A 21,693-nucleotide genomic window follows, 5' to 3' on the forward strand; every position below is an offset into this window, starting at 1 on the left:
TTGCCCAGGAATGACGTCACCATTTCAGTCAATTACAATCCATCTGTTTACTTTCATTCAGCACAATTGTAGAAGTAGCTGCAGACACTGCTTTCTAGTGGCAATTGCTCAACAATAATTCATTCAATGACACTCAGTTCTGTTTATTCCAGTTCAAGGGCAGCACGGTAGCATAGTGGTAGGCACAACATTTTACAGTATCAGCAACCTAGGTTCAATTCCTACCACTATCTGTAAGGACTTTGTACATTCTCCCTGTGATGACCTGGGCTTCCTCCAGATACTCCAGTTTCCTCCCACAGTCCAAAGACTTACCGGTTAGTAGGTCATTGTGAAGTGTCCTGTGATGAGGCTAGGGTTAAATCGGGGGTTAAGGGGTGGGTCAGCTTGAAGGACCAGAAGGTTGCTGTATCCCAATAAATAAATAAATAAAATTTCCTTTGATCAAAACCTAGACAAAAAATTTCCATAGATAAGGTGAAATGAGAACAGTGGGACTCAACATCAAAATGTGATATCGACAGCCTTTATAAATTTGAAATGAGTCAAAATTGAGGACTGTATTCTCTATTAACCTGAGCTACACCTGGCACAAAGGAAGCTACAAGTGCTACTGGACATTAGTGAGTTCAGGCTAAGGACATTGGATGTGTCTAGTCTGGTTCATCAATGGCCTCACTTCATTCTAATGTCAGAACTGAGATGCTCCCAGCTTCAATTCTAGTTGTATCTCATTAGATAACGAAGTATTTGGTTCCCTTATGGACAAAGACGAGCAGAATTTATAGCCAGAGGCAGACACCTGGCATCAATGTTATTTCCCATTTGAAGTGGGAATGATGACTAATTTCAATCAGAGAAAGTCCAGCTACCCCCTAAGATTTATAATGATTTCCATTGTCAAATTAACAAGAACTAACAACCAGAGGTTCACAGTTGGGCAGAATCTGAGAACATTTCAAATTCTGTTCATGTTTTTGTTCAATTGCATAAGAAATAAATATACTATGCTGCTGAACAGCAGGGCTGAATAAAAGAGTTCATGTATAGCTCATTAATAGAGCACTGACAGGGGCAGAAAATAGGAACTGGAAAATACACTGATGTTCTCTTCTTCATCATTGGAATTAATTAATTCACTATAATTAATGAAGAAAATATTTTAATCCATCAAAATCCTTTCAGGATCCTGGAACATTCTAAATACTTAAAAACTCATTAAATAACTTCAATAGCTGTTATTGTGCAGAAATTTCACAAAATCTTTTTAACTGGAAGTATTAAAATTTTTAATTTGAAACCTGCTTATGATGCCTAAAGAATTCTCTTGTTCTTCCACTTGTTTTAAATTTCATCTAAGAGTTCCTAAAATGTAACTGTAAATAAGTATCTGTAAACTATCAGTGACATTGTTCATTACTTCACCAATAACTGCATGCCCACATTGTTAACTATTAAGATTTTATAAATTAAGTTCACTACAGTCTTCCAAGTATTTCCAACTTCATGAGACAAATGCTGATTACTGATTACTACCCAACTAAATTAGTAAATCAATTTCCAAGTGAACTTGCCTGTTTTCAGTGACCAGGCATCATTCATCCTAATAGGAACTGCTTCCCTCAGCCTCCTTCTCTATCTCTAGAACATTTTAGTTGGCTCTAAATAAGTCACCATCATGCAGTGCACAGGAGGACAATCCTTCCTAATATGAGTTGAGTTATTCTGGGAGGCTGAATGTGCCTGTGGGTGAGGAGGTGGTGATTCTCTGTAGTTGCAGACAATTAGTCATTCTGAGTAAGGTTCTTGCAGCTCCTTCAGGTCTCACCAAGGGAAGCCTTTGTTTTACATTAAACAGCGCCCTTCTCCTATTTACAATTATCCCGGAGCAGAACATCAATAATAATTGATCCTCTGAGGATCCAGGAAAATCCCAGGAATTGATGAGCTGTTTGGCTAATTTACATAATGTGTGGCATTAAAATAGGGAACCATATGAATTGAACAGAGAGAGAAAAAAACTGTCATCTCAGGCCATTTTAACTGCATGGTACAATAACACCGTCTGTTGTTTTCTGAGCTGCCTTCCTGGTCCTTCCATACAAAATAACTAATTACAAACTTCCTCCCCTCCCTCTAACTTTTTACTCTGACTTCTCATCTCTTTTCTCCAGTCCTGATGGAGGGTCTCTGCTCAAAGGTCAACTGTTCATTCTTTTCCATGGATGCTGCCTGCCCTGCTGAGTTCCTCCAGCTTATTGTGTGTATTAATTAAGAACAACTCTATTAAACAGAACTCTATTAAAGCTGGAAATTAAAGGGTCAATTCTAGAAAGCCCAAAAAGAATCAATGTGTCATCATTTAGATTAAGAAAAGTGGAGCATCATATCAACTCCTGACAAAAAAAATATGGCAGCATTGATAGATGTGGCTATCAAAACATTTGCCAATCAAAAATGGCTTGGGAACAGTATGGAGGATGAGTACATCATCTGGAGTAAAAGAAATCAATGATCATGGAATTGGTTTAAATTACCCAAAGGTATTTCATTAAAATTAATCTGTGAATCTGAAGCCTAAAATACATAGCCTGCAAAATTTGATTCCACAGGACATGCAGTTTGGTGTTAGGGATGCTGACCTGGTCCCAAACTAAAGTGCAAGTACGTGCAGAGATTATCGGTGAAAGAAATGCTGAACACTCTTTTTGCTGTGGGCATCAATGCTTGGGAAGTCAAAAGGTTCTGATGTCAGGCATCATGGAATTCCTATTTGAAGTCAGCACTAGTATATTAGAGCTCAACTATGCTGAAGCCTTCAGGAATCTGCAGGGATTTTCCTTGACTTCAAGGGTTGCAAAAAAAAAGCTGCACCCACGTACATATGCCTCTGGAATACAAAATAGATAGCAGTCTCAGCAGGATATACTACAAGCAGAATATGCCAAGAGCAGAATATGCTGTTGGAAGAGGGAGAAGGAGGCGGAACAGCTCCCAGGAAACTACGTTGGATGTTCCAAGAGAGTAATTTTTCGACTTGAGTTCTAGCAAGGAATGGTTTATACACTAGTTACACTTTAGAGATTTCATATTTATAGAAAAAAAACATTAGTTACCATTACCACTCTAAACCCCAAGCAGGGCAAGGACCACACAACCAGTGAAACTCCAGGTGACTGTGAACTTCAATGATCCTTAGAGATCTGCTGAGGATACTTGAAACGTTATGCTTTTGCTGAATACCATTGCATCAACGAGTCAGCAGTGCTCTCTGTTGGGAGAATACTAATTACATTTCCCTCCCCCTTCCAAGAAAACAAAAAGCAAAGCAAACAAGTGACTTGTCAATGATTACACACATTTCCATTGGGACAAGATCCAATTATTGCATGTATATTGTATTGCTGGCACCCATGCGTGAGCAATAGAAGTAATTCCACTGTATGAGTAGTCAAATAATGGCTGACCAGAAGTGGAGTGCTTTGATTTCAGCAGTTCCAATTACTTCATTTGGAAGCAGTCATACTACGTTCATATGAGCCATTTCAAAAAAAAACAATTGGCGGCTGCTGGATCACAAGAGTTACATGCTCTTCATTTCAAACCTGAATTGACTGATACCACATGTGCATGTGCCCGGGAACGCAGACAACAAAAGTATACAGCACATGAAAAGTGATGGAGCACACCAAAGTATTCTGATCTAAAGCAGCCATACATATATGGCCCAGGGATTGTCGAGATTCACTGTCACCTCAATTCACCCACAAGAGTGTGTGAGCACCGCTATATGATGTGCAGCGGAAGAATGAGAGTAAGAGGAAGAGTAGAGCTACTAGGACTTGATGTTTCAATCCCCATGGTAAGTTGGCACTCTCGATGTTGGCAGTGGGTTTAGAGTGGTGACAAGGAGGGAGGGGAGGGTAGGTACGTCATCGGGGTCATCAGGTGGGCACCCTCCTTCTTTGTGTTAGTCCTGACGAAGGGTCTTAGCCTGAAACGTCGACTGTACCTCTTCCTAGAGATACTGACTGGCCTGCTGCATTCACCAGCAACTTTGATGTCTGTTGCTCCTTCTTCGATGTTTCGTTGATAAGCCCACGACATCTCCAGAGGGCTCAACGGTGCTACCTGGCGTCCCAGATACACCCCCCTCATTCCATACCCTCCTGTCTTCATCTTGCAGCCCAGTTGTTGTCTTTCCTTTTAATCCAAATCCAATTGCTGTTTTCTTCTGCTGCATTTGACAAGGACTTGATTGCTTGTTGGAGGGAGTGACCCCTCACCCCCATCTTCTTCAATAGACTGGTCGTAGATGTAGCAACGAATCCCCTGCATCCCACTTCTACAGGGAAAATCTTGGTCTTCCAGCCATTCTGGACAGCTTCAGTTGCCAGTTCAGAGTACTTGGTCTTTTTCCTCTCATAAGCTTCTTCGGCACCATTTTCACATGGTACTGTCAATTCCACAACATATGCCAGCTTGGCTGTTGTGGACCACAGGACCATGTCTGGCCGGAGTGTTGTAGCTGCAATGTCTGGGAGAAACCCAAGCTTTTTTTCCCAAGTCCACGTCCATTTTCCAATCCCGAGCAACCTGCAGAATGCTTACATCTTTTGATGTTATATGGTGCTCTGGAGGTTGGCCTGCTGGTACAAATCGTGTAATCTGGACATTTCCTGTCAATGTTTGTGGGAGAGAATTTGAGATGATTCGCTTCTGTTCCAAGATTGATGCCAGCTGTCTGAGAACTTGATTATGCTGCCAAGTGTACCACCCCTGGGTGAGGCTCGTGGTGCATTCTGTTAAAATATGCCTTAGTGATCCAGGTGCTTGACAAAGAGAGCAAGCGGGGTCTTCTCCCCACCACTGGTTCAGATTCTGGGGTGTGGGTAGAAGGTCATAAGTGGCTCTGATGACAAAACTAAGCCAAGATCCCTCCATCTCCCAGATGTCATGCCAGCTAAGTTTCTTCTTTTCCAGACCCTCCCAATTAGTCCAGTGGCCCTACTTGGCCATTGAGACAGCTCTGGCATGTCGCTCTGCCTCATCCTGTCTTCTCAACTCCTCCACCATGAGCCGTCTCTTCTGCACTGGTGTTGCCCTGTGCCATTGAGGAGCCTTTGGGACAAGCCTGAGCCCAGCTCTCCTATGTTGGACTTGGCCAACCACATCCCTGACCAAATGCAGTCCACAGTAGGGAAAGAGGAACTGATCCATCGGCATTGTCCAGGTTGAGGAACAAGACATGCAGATTCTTTCCTTCTTTTTTAGCCATCTGGCTTTGATGCCATATGACGCTGGTACGTTCAAAGCATCCCGAGAAGCCTGCTGTGCCAGCCTTTTGGATTGACGTATCAATGAACTGATTTTGTTTCAGATACTTTGTAAGTCTTTGTGCCAACATGCTGAAAAAGATCTTGCCCTCTATGTTCAGAAGGTTTATTTGGCGAAACTGCTCGGTGGTGGACGAATTCTTTTCTTTCGGGATCAGAACTCCCCCTGCTCTTGTCCAGGCTTTGGGAATAATTTGCTTTTCCCACGCAACCCCCATGTTTTTCCAAAGGAATTTCAGAACATCCGGGGTGTTCTTGTAGATACAATATGGAACACCATTAGGGTCTGGCGCTGATGCCGATCTTGCCTTCTTCACTGCCTCTTTCACCTCGCTCAGCTTGGGAGGGCTGATGTTAAATTGATGTAATCATACAGCCATTTTCAGACTGAGTTGTCTGTGAACACCTAATATGGAGACTGAATACAATGTATCCAACCCATTCACTCACAGTCTTACACCTTTACTTCTTATATTCCTCCCCATCACAGTGTCCACTAGATCACAATGCAAAGTAAAAATCAAAACAAATTTCTTCAAATCAAAATTGATAAGTCTTTTTGCTTTATATAGAAGTATCGACAAATCAGCTACAGCAACCATTTTCTGAACCCTTTAGTTGGTCCTGCAACTCCTGCAAAATGTTCATCATAGACAACAACAGGGCTGGTAAAAAGCTACTGACTTAATGCAGAAGACCCAAGGCAATCTTCAATGTTCACAGTAGATTTATGCAACCCTGAGATTCATTTTCTTGTGGGCATACTCAATAAATCCAATAACAATAATAGAATTAACAAACAACCAGTATGCAAAAAACAAGCTGTGCAAATACAAAAGAAAAAAAAAACAATAAATAAGCAATAAATATTGAGAACATGAGATGAGGAGTCCTTGAATGTGAATACATTGGTGTGTAAACAAGTTCAGTGATGGGGCAAGCAAAGTTCAGTGAAGTTATCTCATCTGGTTCAAGAGCCTGATCATTGAGGGGTAAAGATTGTTCCTGAACTGAATGGTGTGCGTCCAGAGGCTCCTGTACCTTTTTTCTGATGGCAGCAGCAAAAAGAGAGCATGACCTGGGTGGTGAGGTTTACTGATGATGGATGCTGCTTTCCTGCAATAAGGGCTTTACCCATGATGAACTGAGCTATATCCACTACATTTTGTAGGACTTTCTGTTCAAGGGAATTGGTGTTTCCATACCAGGCTGTGATGCAGCCAGTCAATATTTTCACCTCCACATATCTGTAGAAGTTAGTCAAAGTAAAAATGTAGATGTCATGCCAAATGTTTTCAAACTCCCAAGGAGATAGAGTCTCTACAGTGCTTTCTTCATAATTGCATGTATGTGCTCAGCCCAGGACGCATCCTCTGAAATGATAACACCGTTATCATTTAAAGTTAATGTTTAAAGTTACTGACACTCTCCACCTCTGATCCTCGATGAGGACTGGCTCATGGGCCTCCAGAAGTCAATAATTAGTTCTTTGGTCTTGCTGGTATTGAATAAGAGGTTGTTATTGTGGCACCACTCAACCAGGCTTTCAATCTCCCTCCTATATGCTAACTTCTCACCACCTTTGACTTGACCAATGACAGTGGTGTTGTCAGCAAACTTAAATCTGGCTTTGGAGTTGTGTTTAATCATGCAGTCCTAAGTGTGAAGCGAGTAAAGCAGAGTGCTAAGCACAGAGCCTTGTAGTATACCTGTGTTGATGAAGATTATGGAGGTGACGCTGTTGCCAATTCGAACTGACTGGGATCTGCAAGTGAGGAAATCAAGGATCCAATTGCACAAAGAGTTACTGACACCAAGGTCTTGAAGTACATTGATTAGATTTGAGGGGATGATAGTATTGAATGCCAAGCTGTAGTTGATAAAGAGCATCCTGATGTATGCATCTTTGCTGTCCAGATGTTCCTGGGTTGAGTGAAGATGAAATGAAATGGCATCTGCTGTGGACCAGTTGTGCCAGTATGCAAATTGCACCACAGTGTGGAGAAGCTATGGGTCTGAAAGGCCAGGATTTAGATTATATCATCATTGTGGTCATGGCTATATGCCCTGAAATGAAAGGAAGGCCTCTTACAAAGTGGCAACAGTAGGAACATGAAGGCTGAGAGAGAAAACCAGGGTTTTTGCTAATGGAACCATTGCCACCCCTTCAGGGCAGTGCTGTGAATTCTAGTAAAAGGGACCAACTTGGACATGTTTTCATACAAAGTAAAGCAACAAAGCAAACTGACCTTCAGGATTAACTGGAGTAGACAGCTGTCATATACAGTATGACCAATCCTGTAACTGGATCCAAAGTTACAATTCACAGCATCTCTACATGATAATGCAATCCTCTTATTTTGATAACTCCTGAGGCTGCTGTACATGTTAACCTCATTTGCAAAATAACCATTTCACCCATTACAAACTTGGAGGTACATCAACTATAAATTAAATGTTTGATTAGCTACATTGAAAAGGGCTATAAATATTTTCCAGTTAAAATAAAGGACCTTCCCGGAAAGTAGACATGGTCTATAATTAAGAATTATTTTGACACATTAAAATGTATCTGAAAGCCACAAATCCACAACAGCTTTTATTACCTTCAACGGGTTGTAATTCATCCACAATCAGCTTCAGATACTTTCCTCGGCGACTCACACGGACTGTGTGCCATTCATTATCATTGAGATTTTGTCCAGCATAAAGCATTTCTGGACCCTTGCCTGCATAACAATATGGCAATGGATTATTAGGTTTGTGAATTCAGTTTAGACAACATATTTTATTATTCTTGAATACAAAAGACTACATAAAATACGAGAAAAAAAGATTAGTAAAAGTTGCAGCTGTTTTTAATCATTATCTTACACTAGTCTACAAACAAAATAAGGGTTTATGCATAGTATATCATGTTTAATTAAAAGTACCAAAAGTACATTCATTGTTTGTCATGAATAGGCACAAATGTTTCCTTTACAACAGGAAGCTAATTATTTATTTGCTCAATGTAATTTTATACTGCAACGGTTTAATTCGAAAGAGAGCACAAAGCACAGATAATGCTGAAGTTCCCTATTCAGTAGTGCAGAAAAATTCTCTTGTTTCACTGGCATTTCGCCAGTGTTTTATTTCTCTATTACCATATCAGAATCCAAGAGTTCTATGTTAAATGTCTGTTCAATGGCACACCAGTTCTGTTTAATGATGCACCAATTCACACTGCTCCACCACTGTTGACAAAGGCTTTAACTGCTACACACTCTTGAATTCTTCACATACTTTTTTTCCCGAAGTAGCTTAGGTGAGTAACTGCAATGCTGTTTGTAGATGGTATACACTGCATTTGCAATGTACTAGTGGTAAGAGGAAGGGATATATTATGTGTAGAATATAAAAGTTGGGACGTCATGCTGCTATTTTATAAAACACAGGTAAGACCACACGAGTATTGTGTAATTTGGTGCCATAGTATTGAAAGTGCACTGGACATTCACCAGTTGTGTGGGCTTCACTGCAAGACATTGGTGATGTTGAGGGGTTGGTTACATTGGCCTTCGTTAAGAAAGGAGGCTCAGGGGTGATCTGATAGAAGTATTGTAAGAGGCATAGATAGGGTAGATAATTATTTTCCCATGTCCCATGATAGGTGTGTTAGAAACAAAAGGCAAATGTTTTAGGTGAGAGGAAGACGTTTTAAAGAGCATTTGAAGGGAATGTTTTTGTTTAAACACTCACTTAACTATTCGTTGCATGATTGAATTAAGTTTATAATGAAGTCTGAAGCCAAGTGATGCAGACAAAACTCAAACTGGGTATTGGTGAATAGATTCTGCTTGCCAGCACTGTGAATGGCATCATCCATATTTTTGGTAATGATTGAGAGTAGACTGACTTGGCAATAGTTAGCCAGATCAGATGAGACCTTTTTGTGAAAAGAGAATACTTAGTTAATTTTCTGCATTGTGAAATGAATTGCCAATGTATGAACTGTACATGAACTGACTGACTAAAAACATACGCTATTCAAGTTTTCAGAACCACAAGTAGGATGTGGCTCTGAAAACAAAAAGTAGGATGTTGTCTGGTTCTCTCCGCTTTGTTATATCCATTCTTAGGTATTACCAGAAGTGAATAAAATTGGTCTCTGAGATGTTAGGGGAATTATTCTGGAAGCTGTGATGAAGTATTCACTCACAGCCTCTGATGGAACATAGGTAGCAAAAGGCTCAGCCTTTTGTGTTTACATGCTGGACTGTGTTTTGTTAAGTATTAGCATGTTCTCAGAATCTTTACCTCCCATTATATGATCAGTTTGGACACAATGAGCCAACATCCAGTTCCTATGCCTCTAAATAAACAGTTGGATTAATGCAATATGCTAAAATACTTATGGCCCTTTCTTCACTATCTGACATGTTTGGTTCCATTTTGGTTTTTGTAGTGACTTCAGCTTACCAAACATAGATTTTACTGCACAATTACACCATGATTTGCACAAATATAAAATAGGATACATTAAAAAAAACTCACCGAAGCTTACTTTATCCATAATAATGTGTGGTCTTGTGCCATACCCTTCTCAATGAGTCATCATAAGTCAAAAAGCAATCATAATATTTCAGAATCATAGAAGGTTCTGACAAGAGTTGGAGGCCTATGATCCAAAGTGTCCATCTGAGCGACTGAGCATACTCACCCATTCCAATACAAGGTGTGTACACTTAAAGACAACAGCTCATCAAATGGATTTCCAATATGACAAGTGTTTTTGCCTTCACCATCTTTACAGGTGGAAAAAAAATCATCCTTTAAAATTTTCTACTAATGTCTCTAAATCATTGCCACTTTGACCAATTTGATAAGGGTATTCTGCTTTTGCACTATTTATTTATTTATTGTAAATTGTAGTAGTTTTTTTTTGGTCTTGCACTGTACTCCTATCACAAAACAACAAATTTCATGTCATAGAGATAATAAATCTAATTCTGATTCCTTTCTATTTTAACTAGGCTCCCTTTAATTCCATACACCTTGGTTACCTCTTCCTTCCACCTTGTCTGTTTCAAAGAAACACATACTAACTCTAGCTTATCCAATCTTTCCCATTAGCTGCAATTACCTAGTCTTGGGAATAACATGATTTCTCTGCAAAAGTTTCATATCTGTAGTACAGTGACCAGAAATGTATATAGGCCCTAAACTGTGCTCTGATAAATATAGTGTACAAATCCACCAGAGAGAGAAAAAAACAGGGAAATTCTACTCTAGTTTTCTGAGACATGAATATGAAAACATATGTTAAAATATTTTATTCTTTGTAAGAGTTATTCAGGTACCAAAATAGCTACATAATTAATATTTCATTGAAAAATCTTGTCTGGCCAAGTGATAGAATCATTCAAATAATGAAATTCCATTTCCGAGGGCAATATATGGAAGTGGTGCAATGATAGCTGACTGTAAAATAGATATCTTTATTTATTCCCATAAAGCACAGCTTCAAGGGCACCAATAACTGTTTCTAACACATCATTTCCATTATTATCCTACACAATATCCCTGTATATTGATTTGATAAGTTATGGTTTAAGTTTGCACTATTTTAGCAAAAATTGTAAGAAATTTCAGTTTTTTAAAAATGTTGGTAAACACAGCTTTCAGATAATTGACAGATGCATCTGATATCACCTTAAAAACCACTAGGAAAATTAAATAAGGCTGGAGGAATGGCATACATGAAGTTAATATAGTTTAATGAGAGCTGTTCACATTGGCACCGTGTAGACTAATGAAATTTGGCATGTCCTTTTGACCTTGATCAAACTTATCCTTTCCAGATGAATCACATTTTATTGTGGCAACTACTCTGTCCATGACTATAAGAAACTGCAGAGAGTTGTAGACAGAGCTCTGCATATCACAGAAACCAGCCTCCCCTCTATGGACTCTGTCTACAGTTCTTTGCCTCAGATAAACAGCCACCATTATCAAAGACCCCACCCACCACAGATATTCTCTCCTCTCGCCCCTCCCATTGAGCAAAAGATACAAACGCCTCAAAGCACGTATCAGCAGATTCAAGGACTGCTGTGACATTATATCTTACTGTCTACATGCACTGGACTTTCTCTGTACTGTAACACTTTATTCCGCATTCTGCTACTGTTTTATCTTGTATTACCACCTCAGTGCAGTGCTGTAATGAACTGATCTATATGGATGGTATGCAAGACAGGATTTCCACTGAACCTCAGTACATGTGACAATAATAAAGCAATTTACCAATTTATTGATCCAATTTACCAATTTGTGCCTTTTTTTTGGCACAGTCACAAGAAAGTTATTTTCCCTTGAGAGGCACCCTATTGAGATGACACTCTGACACAGTAAAACACTTTTTCATCACAATGCTTAAGAGATCTGCTATAGCAATATTCATTGTGCATCCCGGGCATAGCATTCTGTGCCACAGATATATCAAGTAGTTTAATAATATACCCTTACCTACTCTTTCTATTTTTTGCTTTCCATCACATCAGTTCATGCTTAATTGCAATACCAAACTTCTGCCTGATCCCTACCCTGGACCACCTAATAATGTATTTGCCTGAGTCTAGATTTGAACTCCAGGTCTGAGTTCTCAAACTGTTTGCTGGTCTCTTAGCTCACCTTCTCCCCAGTCTCTTGCCTCCTTCTCCAATGATCCACAGCAGCTGATTGTAATCCTTCAATTATTTTACTTTAAAGTCCCAATCCTCCACAATAAAGGCCTTTCAGTGCATGGGTCCTAGTTAATAATATGCAATACATTGTGCCTTGCTGTAGCTGAATGCTATAGTGCCACACTCTCAAACAAAACTTTCATTCCTTGCAGCACACTACCACGTTAATAATATACTTAAACAGGCAGCCTACAGATTAGTGACATTAAGTGCATCAAATACAGTGGGCCTCAGCAATGAATAACCCAAAATTTTGAAAATTATATATTCCAAGAGATAGATTTCACAATTCCTAATAAATTGTGCTAGACCAAAAATGAAGCCTGTTTATAAAGTACAAAAAACTATGAAACAAAGATAGGTGAAGGAAGTTTAGAGATTATGCATGATAATTAGCATGGACTGAGAAATATTGAGTATGGTTAAAACTAAATTTCTAAGGTAAACCATCTTATGCATAATTGTGAGGTAGTAGTGCAGTGCAACATGGTTTGTGGTCCTCTCAGATAATATCCATTTATTGTAGTGAAGTATAACTGAATAACTAATGAAGTTTTTTTTAATTCAAGAAGAAATGCTTAAGAATCAATATCACCGGCTGCTGAATACCAAATTAATAAAACTTACTAAGCTGCTGCACTTCATTTAGATCACTCTGCAAAGTCTCTTCATTCTTCTCTGCTGAGATAATGAGGCCATCATGCACCTGGCACTCTCTGGTTAACAAGTCTCAGGGAATGTAACTGTCTCACAGTTTGTTTCAAACAAAAACATATTCATGCAGAAGTGTGTGTGCACCCAGTAATCTAGCACTATGTTAATCGCTGAAAGCAGATAAAGGTTAAAGGCAAAGGTCTCCGAATTTCTTCTTCAATCTCATTTCATTTTAAAGCTAAAGAGCAATGTGTTTTGTATAAAATTGTGCCCATTCATGACTTACCATATTGTCTCAGAAAACTTAACAAAATTAGAACAGTCAATAAAGCGAATATAACATGAAAAATATTTCACAAATTGATGTCTTACTATTCATTAATACACAGAAAACAGTCCTATTTACCACTAAATTTGTGCAACAATAAATTCACATTACATCAAAAAGCTTTTCACTTTACAAATAAAAATGTTTCAACATGCCAGTGTCTGTGTTATGTATTAGATAGAAATGTAGAAAGTAAGACTGGACTGTGACTTCAAAATAGCAATTTAAGCTAAATATCACAGAAGTAAATTTATTGTAGAAATCCAGACTATATATTAACTTATTTTGGTGTTGATATAAGGAATTAACATTAAAAATCTAAAGAATAAAGTATCTTCTATTCACCTTTTATCAAACCATTAACTTTGTTGAATACTGCAATACTTGGAATGAAATTTTTGAATACCAACATTATCTCTGATTGTTAGAATGTTGGGGGAAAATAAATTTTCCAGTATTATGATGCGTTGACTGGAAGAATTATTTGTTTTTACTGAATGAAATAACTTGACCCTACAATTAAATCACTTGCAAATTTGACTGGTTGGCTGAAAGGAATGGTTATGATTTTCTAAATGTAACAGAAACACGTTTAGAAATAAATACATGAATAAAATGTTGACATACCATTCTACCTATAAATTGACAGTCATGGTTACAATAATGCAACTATGGTTCAAGTACTCTCAAAAATGTACTCTAGATTTATGCAATGATCAGGTGATTGAATTATAGTTCATTCAACTTTCTGCTAGATAACTTTCGCAGAGACAAAGATATCAAAATCACCAAGTCCCCAAACCTTACAGAATACACGGGTAAGTTGCTCGCATTTATATTTCAGATATGTGAAACATTTCCAGCATTACCAATATTTCAGATTTTCAGAAATAGTTAGATTCTGCATCTCACAGATCCCGCATGTTTTTTTAAATTCACCGTTCTGCTTTCTTCGCCTTCCTCCATCAGACAGATCAGTTATGATTAAAAAACATTCAGAAGAAGGCAGATACAGTGGTGATAGAAACTTTGTGAACTCTGTAGAATTTTCTCTATTTCTGCATAAATATGACCTAAAATGTGATTAGAACTTCACGCAAGTCCTAAAACTAGATAAAGAGAACCCAATTAAACAAATAGCAAAAAAAAATACACTTATTCATTTATTTATTGAGAAAAATGATCCAATATTATGTGTATTTGTTGGAAAGGGTATGTGAATCTCTGGGTTAATGTCTGCTACAAAAGCTATTTGGAGTCAGATTTTCCAATCAATGAGATGAGATTAGAGATGCAGGTTGTAGAGGTGCCCTGCCCTATAAAAAAGACACACAAAGTCAGAATATTGACAGAACCTACTCTTCTCAAGAACGATCTGTTATATGCACCATGCCTCGATCAAAACAACTTTCCGAGGACTTTAGAATAAGAATAGTCAGCATGGCTTTGTCAAAGGCAGGTCGTGCCTTACGAGCCTGATTGAATTTTTTGAGGATGTGACTAAGCACATTGATAAAGGTAGAGCCATAGATGTGGTGTATATGGATTTTAGCAAGGCATTTGATAAGGTACCCCATGCAAGGCTTATTGAGAAAGTAAGGAGGCATGGGATCCAAGGGGGCATTACTTTGTGGATCCAGAACTGGCTTGCCCACAGAAGGCAAAGAGTGGTTGAAGATGGATCATATTCTGCATGGAGAACAAAGACCAGTGGTGTGCCTCAGGGATCTGTTCTGGGACCCCTTACTCTTTGTGATTTTTATAAATGACCTGGATGAGGAAGTTGATTAGATTATTAGATTAGATTATGAGGACACTCAGTTTATTGTCATTTAGGAATGCATGCATGCATTAAGAAATGATACAATGTTCTTCCAGTGTTATTACAGAAAAACAGGACAAACCAAAGATTAACATTGACAAAACCACATAATTATAACATATAGTTACAGCAGTGCAAAGCAATACCATAATTTGATAAAGAGCAGACCATGGACATGGTAAAAAAAAGTCTCAAAGTCCTGATCGGCTCCTGATAGTCCCCGATAGCAGGTGGCAAAAATGAGAAACTCCCTGCCATGAACCTCCAGGCACCGACAACTGCAGATGCATTGGAAGCACCTGACCACAGCCGATACTGAGTCCATCTGTCCGAAAACTTCGAGCCTCCAAACAGCCCCTCCGAAACAGCCTCCCTAGCGCCATCCTCTGCCGAGCGCCTTCGACCGTGCCCCGGCCGCCGAAACAAGCAAAGCCGAGGATTCGGGGCATTCTCCTCCAGAGATTCCGGACCACACAGTAGCAGCGGCAGCAAAGTGGGCATTTCAGAAGTTTCTCCAGATGTTCCTCCGTATGCTCACGTCTGTCTCCATCAAATCAGAATTGTGCACGGTACCCTACTTGACACATAACAGATATCATTCACCGGAGTGGCCTCCTCCAAAGGTATAGGTTACTAAATCTGCTGATGACACAAAGGTGGGGGGTGTTGTGGATAGTGTGGAGGGCTGTCAGAGGTTACAACAGGACATTGATAAGATGCAAAACTGGGCTGAGAAGTGGCAGATGGAGTTCAACTCAGATAAGTGTGAAGTGGTTCATTTTGGCAGGTCAAATATGATGGCAAAATATAGTATTAATGGTAAGACTCTTGGCAGTGTGGAGGATCAGAGGGATCTTGGGGTCCGAGTCCATAGGACACTCAAAGCTGCTACACAGCTTGACTCTATGGTTAAGAAGGCATACAGTGCATTGGCCTTCATCAATCGTGGGATTGAGTTTAAGAGCCAAGAGGTAATGTTGCAGCTATATAGGACCCTGGTCAGACCCCACTTGGAGTACTGTGCTCAGTTCTGGTCACCTCACTGTTGGAAGGACGTGGAAACCATAGAAAGGGTGCAAAGAAGATTTACAAGGATGTTGCCTGGGTTGGGGAGTATGCCTTATGAGAATAGGTTGAGTGAACTCAGCCTTTTCTTCTTGGAGCGATGGAAGATGAGAGGTGACTTGATAGAGGTGTACAAGATAATGAGAGGCACTGACCATGTGGATAGTCAGAGGCGTTACCCCAGGGCTGAAATGGTTAGCATGAGAGGGCATAGTTTTAAGGTGCTTGTAAGTAGGTACAGAGGAGATGTCAGGGTTAAGTTTTTTACACAGAGAGCGGTGAGTGCGTGGAGTGGGCTGCTGGCGGTGGTGGAAGCGGAAACGATAGGGTCGTTTAAGAGACTCCTGGATGGTTACATGGAGCTTAGAAGAATAGAGGGCTATGGGTAAGCCTAGGTAGTTCTAAGGTACAGACATGTTCGGCACAGCTTTGTGGGCCGAAGGGCTGTATTGTGCTGTATGTTTTCTACGTTTCTATGCTTCTAAGAATTGTAGAGATGCATGAAGCTGCATAAAGGCTACAAAAGAATTTCTAAAGCCCTGAGTGTCCATCAGTCCACATTGAGAGAAATTGTCTACAAATGGAGGAAAATCAGTCTGTTGCTACTCTCCCTAGGAGTGGGGGTCCTCCAAAGAACACAATGTGCAATGCTGAAGGTGGTGAAAAAGAACCCAAGGGTAACAGCAAAAGACCTGCAGAAATCTCTAGAACTTGCTGAAGTCTCTGTTCATGCGTCCACTATTGAAAAACACTGAGCAAGAATGGCGTTCATGGAAGGATACCACGGAGGAAACCACTGCTCTCCAAAAAAAAACATTGCTGTACATCTTAAGTTTGCAAAAGACCTCCTGACTGTTCCACAATGCTTCTGGGACAATGTTCTGTGGTCAGGTGAGTCAAAAGTTGAACTTGACAGAAACACACACTGCTATGTTTGGAGGAAAAAGGGCACAGCACAGCAATACCAAAACCTCATCCCAACTGTAAAGCATGGTGAATGGAGCATGATGTTTTGGTGCTCTTTTGCTGCCTCAGGGCCTGGACAGCTTGCAATCACTGGGGGAACATTGAATTCAAAATTGTATCAAAAGTATTTTTTTCAGGAGAATGACAGGGTAACAGTCCATTATCTGAGGCTTGATAGAAGTTGGATAATGCAACAAGACAATGATCCGAAAGACAAGAGTAAATCAATAACATCATGGTTTAAAAAGAAGAAAATTTGTGTTCTGGATTGGCCATCAAAGTTCTGACCTTAATCCTATAGAAATGTTGTGGAAGGACCTGAATCAAGCAGTTTATGCAAGGAAGCCCACCAACATCTCAGAGCTGAAGCAGTTTTGTAAGGAGGAATAGTCTAAAATTCCTCCAAGCTGATGTGCAGGACTGATCGACTGTTACTGGAAAAGTTTTGTTGAAAGTTATTGCTGTACAAAGGGGTCACACCAGTTACTGAAAGCAAAGGTTCATTTACTTTTTCCAAAGAATACATGTAATATTGGATCATTTTTCTCAATAAATCAATGAATAAGTATAATGTTTTTGTGTTATTTACTTAAATGGGTTCTCTTTATCTTGTTTTAGGAGTTACAAGAAGATCTGATCACAATTTGGGTCATATTTATGCAGAAACAGAGAACATTCGTCAGGGTTCACAAACTTTCTAGCAGCACTGTATGGTATCATCTACTATAATCAGAAAAGAAACACTGAGAGTCAGTGATGATTAAAAAGCAAATCTCAAATGTAAGTGAAATAGTACATAATTATGAAGTGGTAGCTTGGAGCAATTTGGCTTGCGTTCCTCCAGGTTATATTCAAGAACAGACAGTTCCAATAGCATTTGTGTCACTCTGATTCTGCTGGGTTTCCTTTGTTCTGTGCATCTTTCTTTGTTGTCTATACACAAAACACACTTGCTTTCTTATTTCTCCAGTTCTGATGAACAGTCATCAATCTGTAATGATAATTCCAAGTTTCAACACCAACTGCCTGATCTGCAGGGTACCTCCTGCGTTGTCTGTTTCTATTTCTTTTTTCCAGCAAAGCTTTTCAATCACTCTCTGCTTGCTAACTCAACAATGCCTGCTTTGGGTTTCACCAAAAGACACTTGATTCCAGCCATTATGAAAACATTGGTCCAAGCATGAATCGAAGAGCTCAATTTCAGAAGTAGGGTGAGAATAACTATCCCTGACGTTTAACCGAGAGTGGCATTAAGCCCTGATAAATCAGAAATCAATGGACAAGAAGTAAACATACTCTCACAGAAGAAGATATTCATAGTTGTTAAAGATTAATCATTCAAACCCCAGGACATCAATACAAGAATTCCTCAGGTAGTTTCCTGAGCCTAACATGTTCTCCTAATTCATCATTGATCTTTTATAAAATTGTTTGTGGAAAATAATTGCACAATGTGTGAGTACATTATTAATTCCTTAGTCAATAAAGTAGTCTATGCAGAGATGCCTCAATATCCAAGAAAACATTCAAACATAGACAAATAAAAGGCAAAAACAATATTTGTGACATAAAAGTACCAGGGAATGACCATTGTTAACAAGGAAAAGGGTCCAACAATCAACTATTTGAGCAATGCTGAGCCCACATCAATATCCCGATGTCAGAAACTCAACTGGAACAGCCACTCATTGTGTAGGTACAACAATAAATCAGAGTCAGAGTGTGGTGAATCTGTGGAATTCATTGCCATGAACAGCTGTGGAGGTCAAGTTATTGGTGATATTTAAAGCAGAGGTTGATAGGTTCTTGACTGGTAAGGGTGTTAAATGTTACAGAGAGCAGGTAGGTGAATGGGGTTGAGGGAGATAATAAATGAGCCATGATAGAATGACAGAGCAGTCTCCATGGGCCGAATAGCATAATCCTGCGCCTTTGTCTTAAGTCAGAGGCTGAGTATTTGGCAATGAGGGACTCAACCTTTGATACTGGAGAGTCTTTCCACAAGGCACAGATCAAGAATGTGATGGAATACTTTTCACTTACTTGAATGAGCATGGCTCTTCAAAGTTCTAAACCATTCTGCTTGATAGGCACTTTTTCCTCCAGTATGATCAGTACAATGTGTACAAAATGCAGATTCTCACAGCGGGTACTCTAACATCATCTCCTGTCAGCAGATGCACAGGTGCACAGAAACACTACTACTTGCAGATTCAACTTCAAATTGCACAGCATTCTGACCAGGAATTAGTGTGCCATTCTTTCATTGTTAATAGGTCTATATCTGGAAAGCTGTACCTAATAGCAGTGGCATGACCTCCATCCGATGACTCACCACCACCATCTCAAGGAACAAACAAAAGCTGGCCTAATTGACGACACCGACCAAAAATAATGCATATAAAAAAATCCTTTAGATCTTTAACTGAGACAAGTAATTAGGAAATGCCAATGACTGTGGTTAAGAAGGCATACGGTGCATTGGCCTTCATCAATTGTGGGATTGAGTTTAAGAGCTGAGAAGTAATGATGCAGCTATATAGGACACTGGTCAGACCCCACTTGGAGTACTGTGCTCAGTTCTGGTCACCTCACTACAGGAAGAATGTGGAAACCATAGAAATGGTGCGAAGGAGATTTACAAGGATGTTGCCTGGATTGGGGAGCATGCCTTATGAGAATAGGTTGAGAGTGAACTCGGACTTTTCTCCTTGCAGCGACAGAGGATGAGAGGTGACCTGATAGAGGTGTACAAGATGCTGAGAGGCATTGATCGTGTGGATAGTCAGAGGCTTTTTCCCAGGGCTGAAATGGCTAGCATGAGAGGGCACAGTTTTAAGATGCTTGGAAGTAGGTACAGAGGAGGTGTCGGGGTAAGTTTTTTACGCAGAGGGTGGTGAGTGTGTGGAATGGGCTGCTGACAATGGTGGTGGAGGCAGATACAACAGGATCTTTTAAGAGACTCCTGGATAGGTACATGGAGCTTAGAAAAATAGAGGACTATGGGTAACGCTCAGTAATTTCTAAGGTAAAGACATGTTTGGCACAGCTTTATGGCTGTATTGTGCCCTGTATTGTGCTGTAGGTTTTCTATGTTTCTATGATCATAAAGTGCTCACATTCCATTCATTCCTCAGTGATATTCTCCACCAAAAACATCAAACAAAATATAAAGAAATGTTGTAGACTTCTCACAGCATTGAGAATGAAACTGATCTTAGACAGTACTGTGGGAAAGAAACTGACTGGGTGTAAACTAGCCGAGTGCTGTGTGCTACTGTCTGACTGGCAGTATTAGAACAGCAATATATTAGCAGCTATAAATTCCATTTGCTTGCAAAATTATTTCAAGAAAAGCTCGTCAGAGGGTAATAATGCCATCCAGATAAATAAATTTTGCATTTAGGTTATAGATAATCCAATTGTTATATCAAATCAAAATATTATTTTCCTGTTTTTTTCTCTCTGCAGCTTAATTCCTAATAGAAATATTTAAGAAGTTAACATACTTTAATAACAAATAACTGTCAAAACAAAAAAATTAAGAGTGAAGTCTTGAGCTATTAGATTCTGCAAATAATAATCTGACACTATTCCCAGATAAGTTTTCATGGAGCAGACATGATGGGCCAAATGGCTTAATTCTGCTCCTATGTCTCTTGTCTTCAGGTGCAATAAAGTATTGGAAAAACAGGCTTTCTCCAACTTTTTTTCCTGCACTGACTGACAATTTAAGGAAGAGAAGCAGAAATAGGCCAACCTCATAGCTGGTCTTCTATTGCAACCACCACTTTTGTTCAAAGTTTGAAGTAAATGTATTATCAAAGTACATATATGGCATCATGTGCTACCATGAGATTTATTTTCTTTCAGGTATTCATAGCAAGTACAATGAAACACAAAATAATCAATGAAGAACTACACATAAAAATGAACAAACAACCAATGTGCAAAAGACAACAAATTATGTAAATACAGAAAGAAAAACAAAATAATCAGAATAAATAAATAACCAAACAAACAAATAAATAAATAATATTGAGAATATGAGTTGTAGAGTCCTTGTAGGTGAGTCCATAAGTTGTAGAATCAGTTCAGTATTGGGGTAGTGAAGTTATCCACTCTGGTTCAGAAGCCTGATGGTTGTGTTCAAAGATCAAAGTAAATTTATTATCAAGGTACATATATATCACCATATACAATCCTGAGATTCATTTTCTTGCAGAAATACTTAATAAATCCAATAGGCATGATGGAATTATTGAGAGATCACACCAACAGGGCAACCAACCAGAGTGCAAAAGACAACAAACCGTGCAAATTTGAAAAGAAAGAAAAGGGAATACTAATAATAATAATAATAATAATAATCATCATCATCATCATCATCATAAGCAATGAGTATTGAGAACATGAGACTAAGAGTCCTTGAAAGTGAGACTACAGGTTGTGGGAACAGTTCCGTGATGGGCAAGTGAAGTTGAGTGATCCTGATGGTTGAGGATCCTGTTGGTTGAGGGGTAATAACTGTTTGCAAACCTGGTGGTGTGAGCCCTGAGGCTCCTGTTGCTACTTCTTGATGGCAGCAGTGAGAAAAAAAAGCATAATCTAGGTGGTGGGGGGGGGGGGGCGCTGATGATGGATCCTGCTTTCCTGTGACAATGCTGCATGCAGATGTGTTCAAGGTGGGGAGGTCTTTACCGGTAATGAACTGGGCTGTATCCAGTACATTTCTGTAGGATTTTCCACTCAAGGGCATGGACGTTTCCATACCAGGCTGTAATACAGCCAGTC

General features: G+C 39.4%; 1 protein-coding gene across 18 annotated transcripts in view; it reads right to left on the reverse strand.

Moving 5' to 3' along the window:
• nrxn1a (neurexin 1a) overlaps nucleotides 1-21,693 on the reverse strand; it is a 1,799,241-nt gene that overhangs the window by 803,465 nt on the left and 974,083 nt on the right. For all 18 annotated transcript variants that reach the window (XM_063055858.1, XM_063055840.1, XM_063055854.1 and 15 more), the window contains one exon: nucleotides 7,943-8,065. In XM_063055858.1, coding sequence (XP_062911928.1) covers nucleotides 7,943-8,065 — 123 coding nt within the window. The remainder of the gene's footprint in view (nucleotides 1-7,942; nucleotides 8,066-21,693) is intronic.

The sequence above is a fragment of the Mobula hypostoma genome, chromosome 8 (genome assembly GCF_963921235.1).
Source record: "Mobula hypostoma chromosome 8, sMobHyp1.1, whole genome shotgun sequence".
Classification (NCBI taxonomy): Eukaryota; Metazoa; Chordata; class Chondrichthyes; order Myliobatiformes; family Myliobatidae; genus Mobula; species Mobula hypostoma.